Genomic DNA, 14,638 nt, shown 5'->3' with positions numbered 1-14,638 from the left:
TCCCTTCATTTCCTAATGTAAGTGGACCTTGTCCCTGTACTTTTCTTTGTTCAAAATTGACCATCGATCGAAAAATGATTGTGTTAATCGATTCATTTGTTGAAAAAAAAAAAAAAAAAAACAATGGACTTAATAAGTTATATTTTTCTCATTTTACTATTTCATAAAATTTAATATGCAACTTTGAATAGATTAGAGCAGAACTAAAGAAGGGTGCTTACTGTGGCCATCCTTCTCTATTTTTGAGCACGTGCCCTAAATTTATTTGAGAAAGCAATTTAATTAATAATGATGCTAAAGTCCAATAAATGCAACTTAATTTTCAGGAAAAAAAAAAAAAAGGCCAGCTTCACGGTTGTTTCTCCCCTCCTGCATCCCTTTTGACACTTCACTTATTTGGGGTTCCGGCTGCCTATCAAATGAATTTCCATAATTTCACCATTAAAGAGCGTATAATAGCTACCGCAAAGGAACAGAAACCGTCTCTGTTTCAAGCTCTCACGTGGTGACCTTTAGACCGGAACCTTTGTTCGAGTATGTGCTGCTTAATCCACGGTAGCGGTAGCAAAGATGAAGATTTTTGGATAGAGACGTCCCAAAAATAAGAAAAAAAAAGAAAAAACACCCGCGTCAGCAGTAATCCCGCTTTCTGACGTTTTCTTGTCGTGTATTCTCTACTGGAGACTTTAAAACCTGTCGCTCGACGGAGCTCGATTTTTTTTAATGAAATCTGTGATGTTGCTTAAAACCTATAATTTAAACATTAACGAAATTTGACATCAACTTTTAAACGTTCCAAAACATAAAACATCTTGCGAAATCTTTTAATCTCCTTTTTTACTTAACCCCAGGAAGGAATGCGAGGAACGTCCCCCCCCCCCCCCAAAAAAAAAAAAAAAAAAAAAATTGGTTCTTTATTGTTATGATTTTTTATTGTGTTTTTATTTGGATTTTTTCATATTATAATTAGTTTTTTATGTGTTATACATTTGGTTTTTTATCGTATCATAGTTGGGGCATACCTATTCTGGTAGCATTATGAAGGCAAAACAGGTTTTAATCCCAAATCTCCATGCTGCCAGGAGAGGTATGCATCAACTATAGTTTTCTAAGTTCTAGATTTTCTAGTTCATCATGTTTTCTAAATTATTAATAGACGAATTTGAACCATTTACTCGGCTATCATGTAAGGTTCACATACTTTTGAGAAAGTTTTGAAGAACAAATATTGCTCCAAACTTACGGCGCCCCCACCTTAATCCAACACTCTTTGCATAGACAAACTGCTCTTGGTATGAACCTCACTTGCGAAATTTCAAGAACATAAATGCAATTTCTCCCGTTGATTTTTGTGTACAAATACGCCATCGATGTTATTTAACATTAATTTAGAATGAAAAAAAAAATAAATAAATGAAGTGAAAAACATATAAATTTTTTTCTCCAGGACCTCGATGAAAATGTTTCAAAAACATTTGGACTCCACATAAAATTACTTGCCAACCCCTGAACTATACCATTCAAATGGCACAATTTAACCCATTTCGTTTAATCAAAGTTAAACCACTCCCACACGGTTTCTCCAATTTAATTTATTGTAAGTTATTTCACTTTCTCAACTAAAGTTAAATCATTCCCACATGGTTTCTCTAATTCATTGCTTCGTAAGGTTTTTCGTATTCCCAATCAATATTAAATCATTCCCACACGATTTATCTAATTTATTGCATTGTAAGTTATTCCCCTTTCTGAATTCTTTAATCGACAGCACCATTAAAACAGCACATTTATCCTATTATTTAAAATCGGAGTTGACTCAGCCGCAATGTGTTTTATCTGATTCAGCCGATTAAGAAAATCAAACATGATTAATAAACGCATTAAGCAAATGAATCTCAAACTCTTATTTTAACTAATCGATAAATTTGTTTGCATTAAAATTGTAATATTCTGATTCTTCATTTGATTGGCAAACAATGAAATCAATCGCGTTCATTTCTGAAATATTAAAACATATTATTCCGTTTTTTGTATTATTTAGAGTTGTCTATACCTTGCTATGTTATGTATATTGACTATAGTTCATTAAAATAATGAGATGCAGGAACCATGTTGCATTTAACTTTTCATTTTATTGAACGATGAAACCCTTAAGGCCAAGCAAATGCACTGAAAAGGCATGAAACACTTATCAGCTTAATGAGCAATGGGATCACTTATGATAATCAAGTATATAAAAGAAAGTTATTACTCAGTATTTTTGCATTAAATCACCTTTTCTTTTTCAAATTAGTTTCAAAGTTGTGATACTACATACTGATAGCAGAATTTAATTTTCATCAGAGCTTACAGAAGATTCGATCCTGTATTTTTTTGGAAATTTTAAAGGAATGTTTATGCATTAGTCAGAACCGAATATGCAAAGTATTTACAAATGAAAACTAGAACTGAATGCAATTGAAATCAGGGCTGAATTTCTAGCAAAAGAAGTGCAGAAGCCCTACAGTCTTCAGGACATATTTGAGTGCTAAAAAAGCTTGAATTTTGGCTTAAATGTTGAAATTCATGTAAAATTGAAAATAAGTGCAAAAGCTGAGCTCCCGTGGGCTCACTCGTGAATTAAACCTTGATTAAGTTTCTTGCACTTTCGTTAGAAATCAAGATCCAGATACACAGACAAACAGGTAAATATCTTACATTCAATCTATCGTTTTTATTTGTCACATTAATATTGATTACATGTATGATCACGTATGGCAAGCATATATGCCAAAAATGGTCATTATCATAAAAGAAAATATTCTCTTCAGTTATCCACACCAACTTCTGAAAAGGTCTAACACTTGAGTTTGCTACTCAAAATTTACAAAAGAGAGCAAACAATGACAAGTAAATGCATGCGAAATAAAAGTGAAGAAAAACTTAAAAAACAGCTTTCTTATTCGTAATACATAAAAAAATTTCAATTTTATAAAATTAAAAAAAAGGATGGTATTAATATAGCAGTTAAATAAAAACGATCAAAATTTATTCTAAAAACAAAGAAATAAATCATAATTAGCAACAACAAAAAATATATGTATTATACGCGTTAAAGAGGATTTTGATTTAGTTTTAAAGATTTGAAATAGAAGTGATCGAAAATAGTCGATACGTGAATGTAAAAACGTGAGATTATTCATTTTTTTAATCACAAAAGTTTTAAGTCAATAGCGTAAACGATACAAAGAGTCTAAACAAGGGGGAAGCGTTAAGCTTTTAATCGCCTTCCTTGATCCCTTTACCTGGACACACATTTCCAATTCTATTAAGTTATATATACATGTAAGGTTTTTATAAGTAAATACCTTGAGTTAAATAATATACCTTTATATACTTAAAATACATCAATAGTATACATTAATACCTTATAAGTATACAAAACTTAACGAGTTGTAATATTTACCCTCACCTCCAACTGAAAATTCTGCTTGTGCCACTGGTGTTTTGGCAATTTTTCAAGAGGAAATAGCTTAGAAAATGTTAATGTACGTTTAGACGGTATTAAGTTTTGGAAGTTTCGCAATAACTAAATACTATCACGATATTTGCTGTTTACAGCTCTTCAAAGTAAAATTGTGTTTTTGAAAAAAAGTCTTCATTTCTTAAATACAGTTTCTGAATTTCAAAGCCATCTGCAATAATAAGTTCTTGGTTGAGTAAAAACATTAAACGAAAGTGAACTTATGCAGTCCTAATATTGAATCTTTAAACATGTCAATAGTAGTTTAATATGTTTAATGACTACCATCACACAAACTAAGCATATATATATATATATATATATATATATATATATATATATATATGAGTGAGTTCGCAAAAAATTTTCATGCAACTCTTTAATACGCCATTAGAGAAAAACAGAAACTAATAACTCCTTGACCATTGTCAAAAATCCATTCAGATAAATGGTAATTTAACGCTTTCTTCTGGAAGATCTGTAGTCATAAATGTTGTTTCAAAAGTGTTAGAAATAGGTAATGAATGATTTCATCGATTTTCACTTTGACTCATAGTTTTATCTTAGGATTCAAAAGAAGATAAAAGTTGCCTGATTTTCATTTGCAAGGGAAATAATATTTCTTTGCATTAAGGGTGATTAAATACAAGTCATTTAGGAAAGTTTGAACCACGTGGGTGGACTTTGCGCAGTTTCATATTATTTAGTATGTTTCACTTCAAACGAAACAGCAAAAGGTTCAATTCTACAGCATACTGGCAAAGTTATCTCACTTTTTTCTAGGCTTTGTCACAAAAATTTAACAATGCAAAACACAACCACTTGTACAAGTCAATCATTCTTAAGTTACTGTTAGGTATCTACTCTTGAATACTGACTTTTAGTTTCGGTAATATCTCGTTCTGCATTGAAATGCTCCATGTAGTATAGTCAATTATGGAGGTCTTGTGATGCTGTGAATGGGAGCGCCCCGACGCGAGGTCCACGGGAGGTCACTTTGACTTCCCAAAAAGTTTCCTTATTCGACAAATTTGAAAACAGCTTTGAGAAATTTTCAGTTTTTACTTTTTTTTTCAACTGGATGTTTATTGCTTTTTTTTTTCATTATATATAATTACGAATGCATCCACGTATGAAAAGTTTGGAATTTAATTCGCAAACTGAAAAATTCCGCCCTCCCAATAATGTAAATTCGAGGCCTCACTGGCAGTGAAAAAAGGGAAAGGTTTTAAGCATTCAAAATTTATATTTTCTGATTCTAAGTTACACCGCTTTTATTACAGTAATTTATTTCACACCCCATTTCAGATAAGGTTCAAAGTTACCCTGAGTGGCTGAATAACTTAAAATATTTAATTTCTTCTACAAAATTAAAATTACTCTGATAAAAACGTAGAGTCTCCCGTTTTTACTCTCTCGCATTGACTAGCTCCAGATACTTTTATTTCCTGTTTAAAATTAGTAACTAATTTTAAACTGTTTTTTACTATTTCTCAATTGCTTGGTGTCCATACAATGCTTAAGGAGTATTGCTTCAGGGTCATTTCACGGTATTTTGGAAAATTATGTCGAGACCGTAACCTGACTTTTTTTTGCCATAACTTTTAAATTTACTGTTTGATTAGCACATTATTTTGTTTTGAGTTTGTCCTACCAACACACAAACTCGAACTAAAATAATTTTCAAATCAAAAAGTAAATTAAATAGTTATTGCAAATAAAGTGTCATGTTACGAACTCGACATTTATCTGAAATACTGTGAACTGGCCCTCCACTTTCATGCCAATAGAGGCAAGGACGTTACTAAAATATGAATGAGCAGTTAAAAACAGAGAAACTCGAGGACTCTTATTGACTGTACCGATGGTAAGAAGCAGGAGTTTTAAATATTGACAAACATATAATCTCTTAAAAATACTTATGCTCTTATTTCTCGTATGACTTAGAGAATTAATGTATAAAAATAATCCTGAATGGCAGTACAGATGATAAGAAACAGGAATTTTTGATACTGACAAGCACAGAATCTCTCAAAAATAGTTGTGCTCTTATATGAAGAGAGGACATTTCCGGGCTTATTTGCCGTGGTCTAAATGAAAACGAAGAAACACTTGTCGAGCTCTGGGGCTGACATCATTGGTGGATGGATTCGAAGTGACTGTTCTAGTCACTTCAAATCCATCCACCGATGATATCAGCCGCAGAGCTCTACGAAACGTTTGGTGTTTCTTCGTTTTCATTTAGACCATAGCCAATAAGTCCGGAAATGTCCTCTCTTCATATTGACGCCGACCGTGAAAGCCTTAAGCTGTTTTTAGTAGTGCTCTAATCTCTTACATGACGTAGAGAAATCGTGGAACAAAGTTATCCTGAATTGCTATATCGATACTAAGAAGCGGGAGTTGTTAATATTGACAAAACTCGAACCGCTCAAAAATAGTTGTGCTCTTACTTCTAATATGACGTAAAGAAATAGTGAATCAAAGTTACCCTGAATGACTGTACCGATAGTAAAAAGCAGGAAATTTAAATATTGACAAAATCTGAATCACACAAAAATAGTGGATTAAAACTACCCTGAATGACTGTACCGATGGTGAGAAGCAGGTATTGTTAACATTGGCAAACAGGGAATCTCTCAAAAAGAATTATGCTCTTACTTCTAACATGACGTAAAGAAATAGTGGATCAAAGTTACACTGAATGACTGCACTGGTAGTAAGAAGCAGAAATTGTGAATATTGACAACACCCGAATCACTCAAAAATAGTTGTGATCTTACTTCTAGCATGACGTAGAGAAATTGTGGATCAAAGTTAGCGTGAACATGTCTAAGTAGTAGGATTTATACCTCCCTTTACTTATAAATATTACCCATACCAAAATATTGTGCTGAATTGAGTACATTTAATAGTTGCTTCAAACTTCCAATTTGTAATATCCTTAAATCAATATCAACTGAATTCTTGTCGTTAAAAGTTCCCTTCCAATTCAAAAAGAAACTAAAACCAAAGACTTCTTTACAATAATGTTCACACAAACAACTCCTTATCAAAGCTCCAAGTAAAAGCTGTTCAGAGTTTTATCAAAAAACCATAAATAAATAAAGATGAGAGAGAGAGCAACGTTATGACGCAAAAAATTGCAAAATATATGGCATACACGTGTTTCAAGGGTTGCAAGAAAACCCTTTTTCAATGTGAAAAAATTATAGCCTTAAGAAGCTAACTGCAGTCTTCGGTGAAGCTGTTTCCTTCCGAACATCAAACTTCACACTTTGAACAAAGTGCCATTCTAGGTAGGGCTGCGAAGTGTATAACAGTCGGATCAGTGGCGTAGCAAAAAGTCTCCTCAACGGGAGAGGGGTGGCAACTTGAAAATATAAATAAAACCAGTCATAATGTTGCTGACAGTCATGCATGCAAAAAATTGGTTGTGTGATGAAAAATGTATTTTAAACGAAAGAGAATAACTTTAGTTTTCATTATTGGATTTGAATTTTGAGCTTTAAGAAAAGTCTCCGGATCCGGGGACCACCCCTCTTTCTTACGCCACTGAGTCGGATTGACTTAGGGGTAAAAGAACCGCAACCGGTCATTTTTCCTCCCAGTTCACAACTCTGTCTGTGCTGCCGTAGCCGGTGCTGCGAAGGCGAAGGCAGAGTCAATGACAGACTCATTTTGGGGGTAAAGACGCTCAAAAATTCCGTATGACGCTCCCCTTGTATCTACACCTGTGTAGCATTAGCAAAGATATTTCACATGTTTGTGTACGAACTTCTCCAAATTTTCCTTTAATAATTAACTATACAGTTTTGTTAAAGAGCTCTATTTCAAATTTTGATTGTATTACTTCCACTGACCATATTTGATATCGGTGGTGAGCGGAAGACGGGACTTCCCATCAATGTCAAAGAGGGCGCAAAGGTTGAAAAACCCTGCTTTAGTTCATTTCTTTGTATTGAAAAGAGGGTTCCCTGTAACTGTGAAACGTGTGTACAGTTCACGGATGTTCGTACACTTTGTATTTTTTCTCCCGTTTTCTCAGATTTATTTTCCTCTCAAAATTAAAGGTTTATAACATAATTAAAAGTTTCAAAAATTTTGGGAAAATCAAATAATTATTGAACTATAATGAGAATCATAAACTTAGAAGGAGATAGATTGAAGTTGATAATTTTCCGTAGCGAAGTAAATGGTGTGGCACAGCATTAGAACTGAATAAGAATAATAGGTATAGAATTAAAAATCTCCATCTTTAACAGATAAATATAGGAGTTAAAAGTTTTACAGCATTTAAATAAAAGATTAAAAATTCTTTGATCTTTGTAAACCAAATAAACAACACATCTTTACAGGTCAAATGTAGTTTGGTACACATTTTGGCATCAAACAACATTGGATTCATCAGCATATATAAAGATGGTAAGCTGAATCAAAAAAAAAAAAAAAAAATTCCAGGGAGGGAGGATTAGCGGTATAGTTAATAACCCCTGTTATCGAGGGGTTTAAAGATTCTGCTTTACTCTCCAGACTTAATGTAAATCATACTTGTTAAATTGTTGATTAGATAAGGAAACTGAATTAGAAGAGGCCTTGAGGAAGTCCTATCCTAAGGCGTCATGTACCCAATTGCGGATCTATTAGTCATTAAAATATCTTCTGGTTTTGTGATTAGAGTTGTATATCACTAAATTGGAAATGTATGATATCCAGTAACAGTTTCTTGTCGGCCTTCGCACTTTTAAAAATCTTGAAAATTAAAATTGAACGCTTGTAAATTTATTAGGAAATTGAGTAAAAGGGACCTTACGACCGTCCTTGAGGCATCTCGCAATGAAACATTGGCCTGAGGTGCCGGTATCCACTCCACACAGAAAAATTGAAATGAAGCGTGTTCGAAAGGGTGGAAACAAGCGGCCGCGCGAATTCGAACGGAGTGGCGGGCGACCGTGCAGAACATGAAAAGAGCTCGCTTGGCCAACGATTTGTAAAAGTGACGACGGAGTCTTTCTCTCCGCTACTTGGATCGGAAATCCCTATTTCAGGCTCGACGGACCCTTTCCTAGATTCGAAGATGGATAAAAGAGAATCAATTTTGGCTCCTGAATAACGCTACTTTGCGCAAATAAATATATTCGTTTCTTAAAATGCTAAAATTTATGCACGTAAACGTGAAAATATCTATGACAAAGAGTTAATCAAGGAGTTAAAGAGGTTTTATATTTTAATAAGTTCAGGATAATATACGTATCTTATGTTTTTTTAATTTCATTTTGGAAGTCTTTTATTTTCCCTTTTTGTTATCCGATGGAGGAATAGATTTTTCAACGACATGTGTACAAGAGACGCGGCATGAGTCCTTCTTGAAAACATCCCCTGATAATAATTCATGTTAAAATTCGATTTTTTGTATTGAAAGCAGTTTCTTATCGATTATCTGACAATTTAGACGTTTCATTCTGAAAATACTAGGTTATAAACTATGTGAATAAAAAACTTCATTTATACGCGATGATTTTGTGGTTTATAAGTTGCTTTTCGCTTCACACTTGGCCTCACGGTTAGTTTAACCATTCATGAAAGTGAATTTGCTTCCAAGAAAGACTTAAATTCTATTTTCACTGCTTAATGAACGTTGAAGGGGGGCTAAAAATAGATGTATGTTAGATTAAGCTTTAGTTAAACCCAAAAACAGCACGTGCAATTACGTGTGGTTAATGACTTTTTTTTTAAATCAAACAACTGATGAGAAAAGTTGATGCACTTCAGGGGCACCTAGAAAGAGGACTCAGACTGTGCCGTGGAAATTTTTAGGGGAGTTGGTTTGAGAGGGTTTCGATCTCACTCATTGGGATTTTTTGCAGGATTAAAAAGGGGTTCACTATCACTCTTAGGGAATGCACTATTAGGGTGCACTATCACCCTTAGGGGATGAAAAACCTGATACACTGATACTTTTTGAGAAATTTTAACTCAAAAATTCTTCAACAGTTTCTGATCTATGTTCTTTACGTGAATTATGGCTATAAAAAATTTTGTTGAACTTTTTGTGTAATTAAAGTATTTTTATTTGATTTTTTTTTCTTCAGAACAAATTTTCTATTTTCTCTGAGCATTTTTATTTTTCCAAAAGTTAAGGAAACTCTTCAATTAACGGTTTATTAATGACATTTCTGCATTAAAAAATATTCTAAATTTAGAATTCTGAGCATTTTTAAGGACTTATTGTATTTAAGATATTAAATTTTTGTCGGTTATTGGAGTTACTGTTTTTTCCTTATTTAGATCCATGATACATCATTTAAATAATACTTTTTAGTTACAGAGCTATATTCTAAATAAATTGTACAGTTAATTAGATAAATTTGTGATAACATTTTAAGCCATGTACTTAAAATTTTTCCAGATTCTATTAGGCGTAAATCATATAAGAGTAGATAAAAGTAAAAATGCAGTTTTCATTAGTATATATTACTGTTTCAGAACTTTTTACAGCGTGTACTGACTTTAACCAAAAAAAGTACATTTCCTGTAGAAGCTGAATCAAAACATTCAGGAGCGCTCGCAACTTAAATATTTGAAAGAGGAGATCCTTAATTTACGAACGGAACTCTGAATCCTACCGATTGATAAAACACGACATTTACACATACTCACTTCGAATAAGAAGAGATGTTAAGCCTTATGAAAAAGTTTTAAAAAATTCAATCATGCAATACTGTATCCAAATTTACCAAATCGTCAGTGTAAAGTTATCAAATAAGGAAATTTTTGGGGTGGTTACAATAACCCTCCCTTGATTTTCTACCGGGCTGAACATAAAAACATTTTTAAACGAAAGCGTTTAGTGTTTCTTTTTTTAATAAATTTCGAGGATGCAAAAATAAAAGTAGATTTCCTGAAGAAGCTGATTCAAAATATTTTAAACTAGCGGTACCCGCACAGCTTTGCCCACAGTAGAAAATTAAAAGGTCATTTGGTTCGTCTGTATATTTACAAATAATGGAGGATGAATTTCTCGCCAATTTGCTATGTTAATTTGCTCGCCCATGATATGGTTCCACGTTATGATAGTTTGGTAATTTACTCGTCCACGTTGTAATAATTTGCTCGGTAAAATGTTCTTAAAATTGGAATAGAAACAGAACAAAATCGAATTTTCAAAAAATCACTTCGATGTGCATATCCCCAAGCTACAAACTAATTCTGTGACAAATTTTGCAAAAATCGCCTGAATGGTTTAGGCGCTATGCGCGTCACAGAGACTTCGGGACAGATATCCAGACAAACTTTGAACTTTAATATTAGTAAACAAAAGATGAGAATGCTTAGTATCTGTTATACTAAAAAAAGTGTTAAGTATGTGAAACTTTAATTGTGCCTATTAGATTCATTGTTGCTTTTGTTGTAGTAACGTATGAAGGTCGAAAATCTCTCCAGGACAAAAAACATTGCTTTAGTCCAATAGTGGGGGAGGGCAATTGCATACTTAGTGTACTAAGTCTTTACGCATGCCGCTTGCACCGTTAATACTACAATTACAAATGTTGTGTTGTGTTCCGAAAAAAAAAATGTCTGCTAAAAATTAGATGCTCCTGTAAAGTTTTTGTTACATGATTACTCTTTAACCTGGCAAAATTCAGGATTTTAGAATGAATGTATTGAAATCATGATTTTAAAGCAGGGTTGTCTACCTGGGAGGGGGGGGGCGGGTATAGGACTGTGGCATTGAAATTTTTACAGAAGGTTGTGTTAAAGGGTATTTTCTTTCTTTTTGAGGGGGGGGGGAGTCTTGCTCTTGGAGGGGTTCTACGTGGTATTGAGGAAGAGGGGTGCCCCTTTGCTCTTTTTCAGGGATGGACACCCCCTGTTTAAAGCAACCTAAAAGCCTCGAGAAATTATAAAGCTTAACTAAAATATAGATTTTTAAATTTTACTACGAACCCAAATTCAGTAAACTTACAATATTTGAAAACTTCTCAACATTTTAATGCCAGCTGTCAAGTTTCGTGAATTCGCATACACGTTATACTTCGTGTAAACAATGAAAATGCTGTCCTGTACCGTACGATATATATATTGACTATGAAATAACATTTGCTATCTCTAGAGTTCGTGCTCTGTCCCACTTTTAGGAGATTCATGAGACTTTTGTCAAGAAGTGTAGCCATAGTTGCCCATGCAAAACGTTGAACGCTATACAGTGAAACCTGTGTATAACGATACTGTCTATTACAAGAACCTGTCTATAATGATATTTCCCTTGGTCCTAGCAAAATTTCAGCATGAATAATCAAACTGTTTGTAACGATAGCCTGTCTCTAATAATATTTTTTCAGGTCTCAACAGTATCGTTGTACGCAGGTTTTACTGTAGTGTGCTATAAGCACACATCCAGCTCAAATATGAAAAAAAATACCGAACTATAAATTACATAACGCATAAAACTAATATTTAATCATTTTTAACGATACAAGATGCGATATTGAAATTCTGGATTGTATTTGGTAAAACTTATTTCCAAATTTTATGTATACATTGGATTTTTAAAATAATAGTTAAAATGAACATGTGCGCGAAAAATATCTCCTTTCAAAAATACTATTGTTAATCCCAGAAAAATCCGTTTGTTACGCCTGAAATTCTATATTTGCAACATTTAATACAGAAATTCTGAATAATTACTTGGTTCAAATGCTTATTTCTTGATCGTTCAAAGAAAATGTACAAAGTGAGAGAATTGGACTTCAAAGATACCTCCATAATATACCCCCATAAAAATATTTCAGACTCGTTGAAAATTCTTCAGTTTGCTTAGATACATACAAAAGTTCGCAAAGCATAAGTAAATTAAAAACAATAAACATCTCAATTAATATGTTATTCAACGTTTTAAAACTACTTAGACTTCAAATTCTATATTAAAAACAATAAACATCTCAATTAATATGTTATTCAACGTTTTAAAACTACTTAGACTTCAAATTCTATCTAAAACGAGATATTTAGAAGGTAAAAGCTAGTCTTCAATAAACTGCCCGTTCCGGTGCTTGAGTCCATGGTCAAAAAGTGCATTTTTTCATAATAACGTTTTAAAAATACGTATATGAATGAAAATATGTAACTTCTGAGATTCAATTTGTGCCAGTATTTGAACAGGTCACGTTGTCCTGGGAGTCATACTATGAACTGAATCCCTATTTAATTTCGTACTAAATACTTTATTACCAAACTTGTGAGAAATGGGAAAAAACAATGCCCCCACCCCAGAAATACCCAAAAAAAATACTTGAACGTGTATGTGTTATTGACATTTTTCTGGTAATCTTGGTTTATGTGAAGTTCCAAAGAAAATTTAGCAGCTTAAAGGGGTAAGATTCGATTTTTATTTCCTAGATCTAAAGTCATGATTGCGTCATTACCAGAAAATGATCAGTTCCAAGCGTAATAAACGATTGAGTAACAATCTCACATACAGAAAAAAAGGGGAAAAAACAACTTACCGAGCATTTTGCTGAGATCTGCGTTGTGGAGGTCCGGGTTCTCGTCCGCCAGTCTCTTCCGCTCTACCTTTGCCCACACCATGAACGCATTCATGGGGCGCCGGATGCGCTGCTCCTGAGACGCCCCGGCCCTTGAGGCGCCGGCCTTGCCCCCGCCGGCCCGGGGCTCCACTGGGCCCTCCTCGGCGGCCGGAGTCTGGGGCGAGGCTGGATCCGGGGCGCACCCGTCGTCCCCGGCCATCCCGTACCCCCCGTCCGGCATCCAGGGCGCTTCCTCCGGCATGCCCCCGTACATGACGTAGTCCGGCGGCCAGGAGCGCCCTGGGGCCAGGTAGTATCCGGCAGGGCTGTCCCGCGAAGGCGGCGTCCGGGGGTAGAGCTGATCTTGCGCCACAAGGCCCTGCAGGGCGGCGTCCTGTGCCGGATAGGGCGGATCCGGGGGCGGCGCGCTGTCCTGGGGGTAGCCGGCGGACATCGCTTCTTCCTCTAGCAGCATGCGCCCCACTCCGATACGTCCATGCGCAAAATGAACACAAAAACACACACACACGCACGCGAAGAGATAAAATAACCAGAGAGAACGGACGGAGATCAAGAGCCGACGACGCGTCCGCAGCGAATCTAGCTGCTATCTGGCGAGAATTTTTTTTCGCTTTCCTTGGGATCGGGAGTGCGGGGAGGAGGGGAGCGCGCGAGGGATGACGGTTAGTGCCGCCTCCACCAATGGGAGCGCGGCACTCTCCCTCTCCGTTCGGATGCGGAAGAGAGAGCCTCCGATCGGCGGCGAGATTGCGATGCGAAAAGAGCGCACTTACAGGTAGGAGACGAAGCGGGAACGAAAGGTCCGCAGATTCCGGAAGATCCCTTTTGTACATTTCGCAGATTTTGATTACAAATTTGAACCAGATTAAAAGAAGTGATGGGATGATTAACAGAATCTGAGAATTGGCAGAAACTTTCTATTTTTTTTTAAAATTTGTGTTGCTACATTTATTATAGAATTTTGCGTCCGTCTATGTGAGTACACTGTGGGGTGTCTAGAGCCATGAAATATGGTCCATAGGTAGCTGTGTAAAAAACTCAAGTTCGAGAAGCTAATTTAGAAAATTTTCATTCACTAGTTTGAGTTTCTTAGTTCATTTTCATCACCGAAAGAGTGGTGGGGTGGTTTGGCGTTGGCTTCTTACACTGAGGGGCTCCATTCGGTGCATTTTCAAGGTGCAGAAAAACGACAGCGCCCATGTCGTATGTTTATGCGACATGTGAACCCTAGAGACTCGTTTGGCTTTGAATACTCTTGGAAAAATTTAATTCCTAGTTCATTTTCGCATTGAAGTGAGCACAGGTGCCTCTATCTGGTGGGGAAAACTGGATGTGAAAATTCTCGTGGAAATATAGCATCTACTGGTAGTAGTGCTACAAGAAAGAATGGATGCTTATCAATACATCTCGCTAGGTCTGCAAAAGATAAAGCTTCTAGCGCAACCCTATTTTCTAAAAAGTTTATTTTCATCACATACTTTGTTTAATGAGGATCGTAATGGTGCCCCTCCCCCGTTCGTGGTGCGGTATGGGTTAGGCTAAATTCCCACCTTCCCCTTCCTACGGATGTTAGATCTGAATCTAGTCT

At 35.3% G+C, this 14,638-nt stretch overlaps 1 protein-coding gene across 1 annotated transcript in view; it reads right to left on the bottom strand.

Annotated features, from left to right (window-relative positions):
* Positions 1-13,571, bottom strand: part of LOC129227042 (transcription factor SOX-17-like) — a 106,491-nt gene extending 92,920 nt beyond the window's left edge. Inside the window, exon 1 of the mRNA XM_054861679.1 lies at positions 13,009-13,571. Coding sequence (XP_054717654.1) covers positions 13,009-13,504 — 496 coding nt within the window. The 5' untranslated portion in view covers positions 13,505-13,571. The remainder of the gene's footprint in view (positions 1-13,008) is intronic.
* Positions 13,572-14,638: the final 1,067 nt, after the last annotated feature.

The sequence above is a fragment of the Uloborus diversus genome, chromosome 7 (genome assembly GCF_026930045.1).
Source record: "Uloborus diversus isolate 005 chromosome 7, Udiv.v.3.1, whole genome shotgun sequence".
In the NCBI taxonomy this organism is placed as follows: domain Eukaryota; kingdom Metazoa; phylum Arthropoda; class Arachnida; order Araneae; family Uloboridae; genus Uloborus; species Uloborus diversus.
Note: the sequence above shows the minus strand (reverse complement) of the source record. Positions and strands in the feature narration are given on the sequence as shown.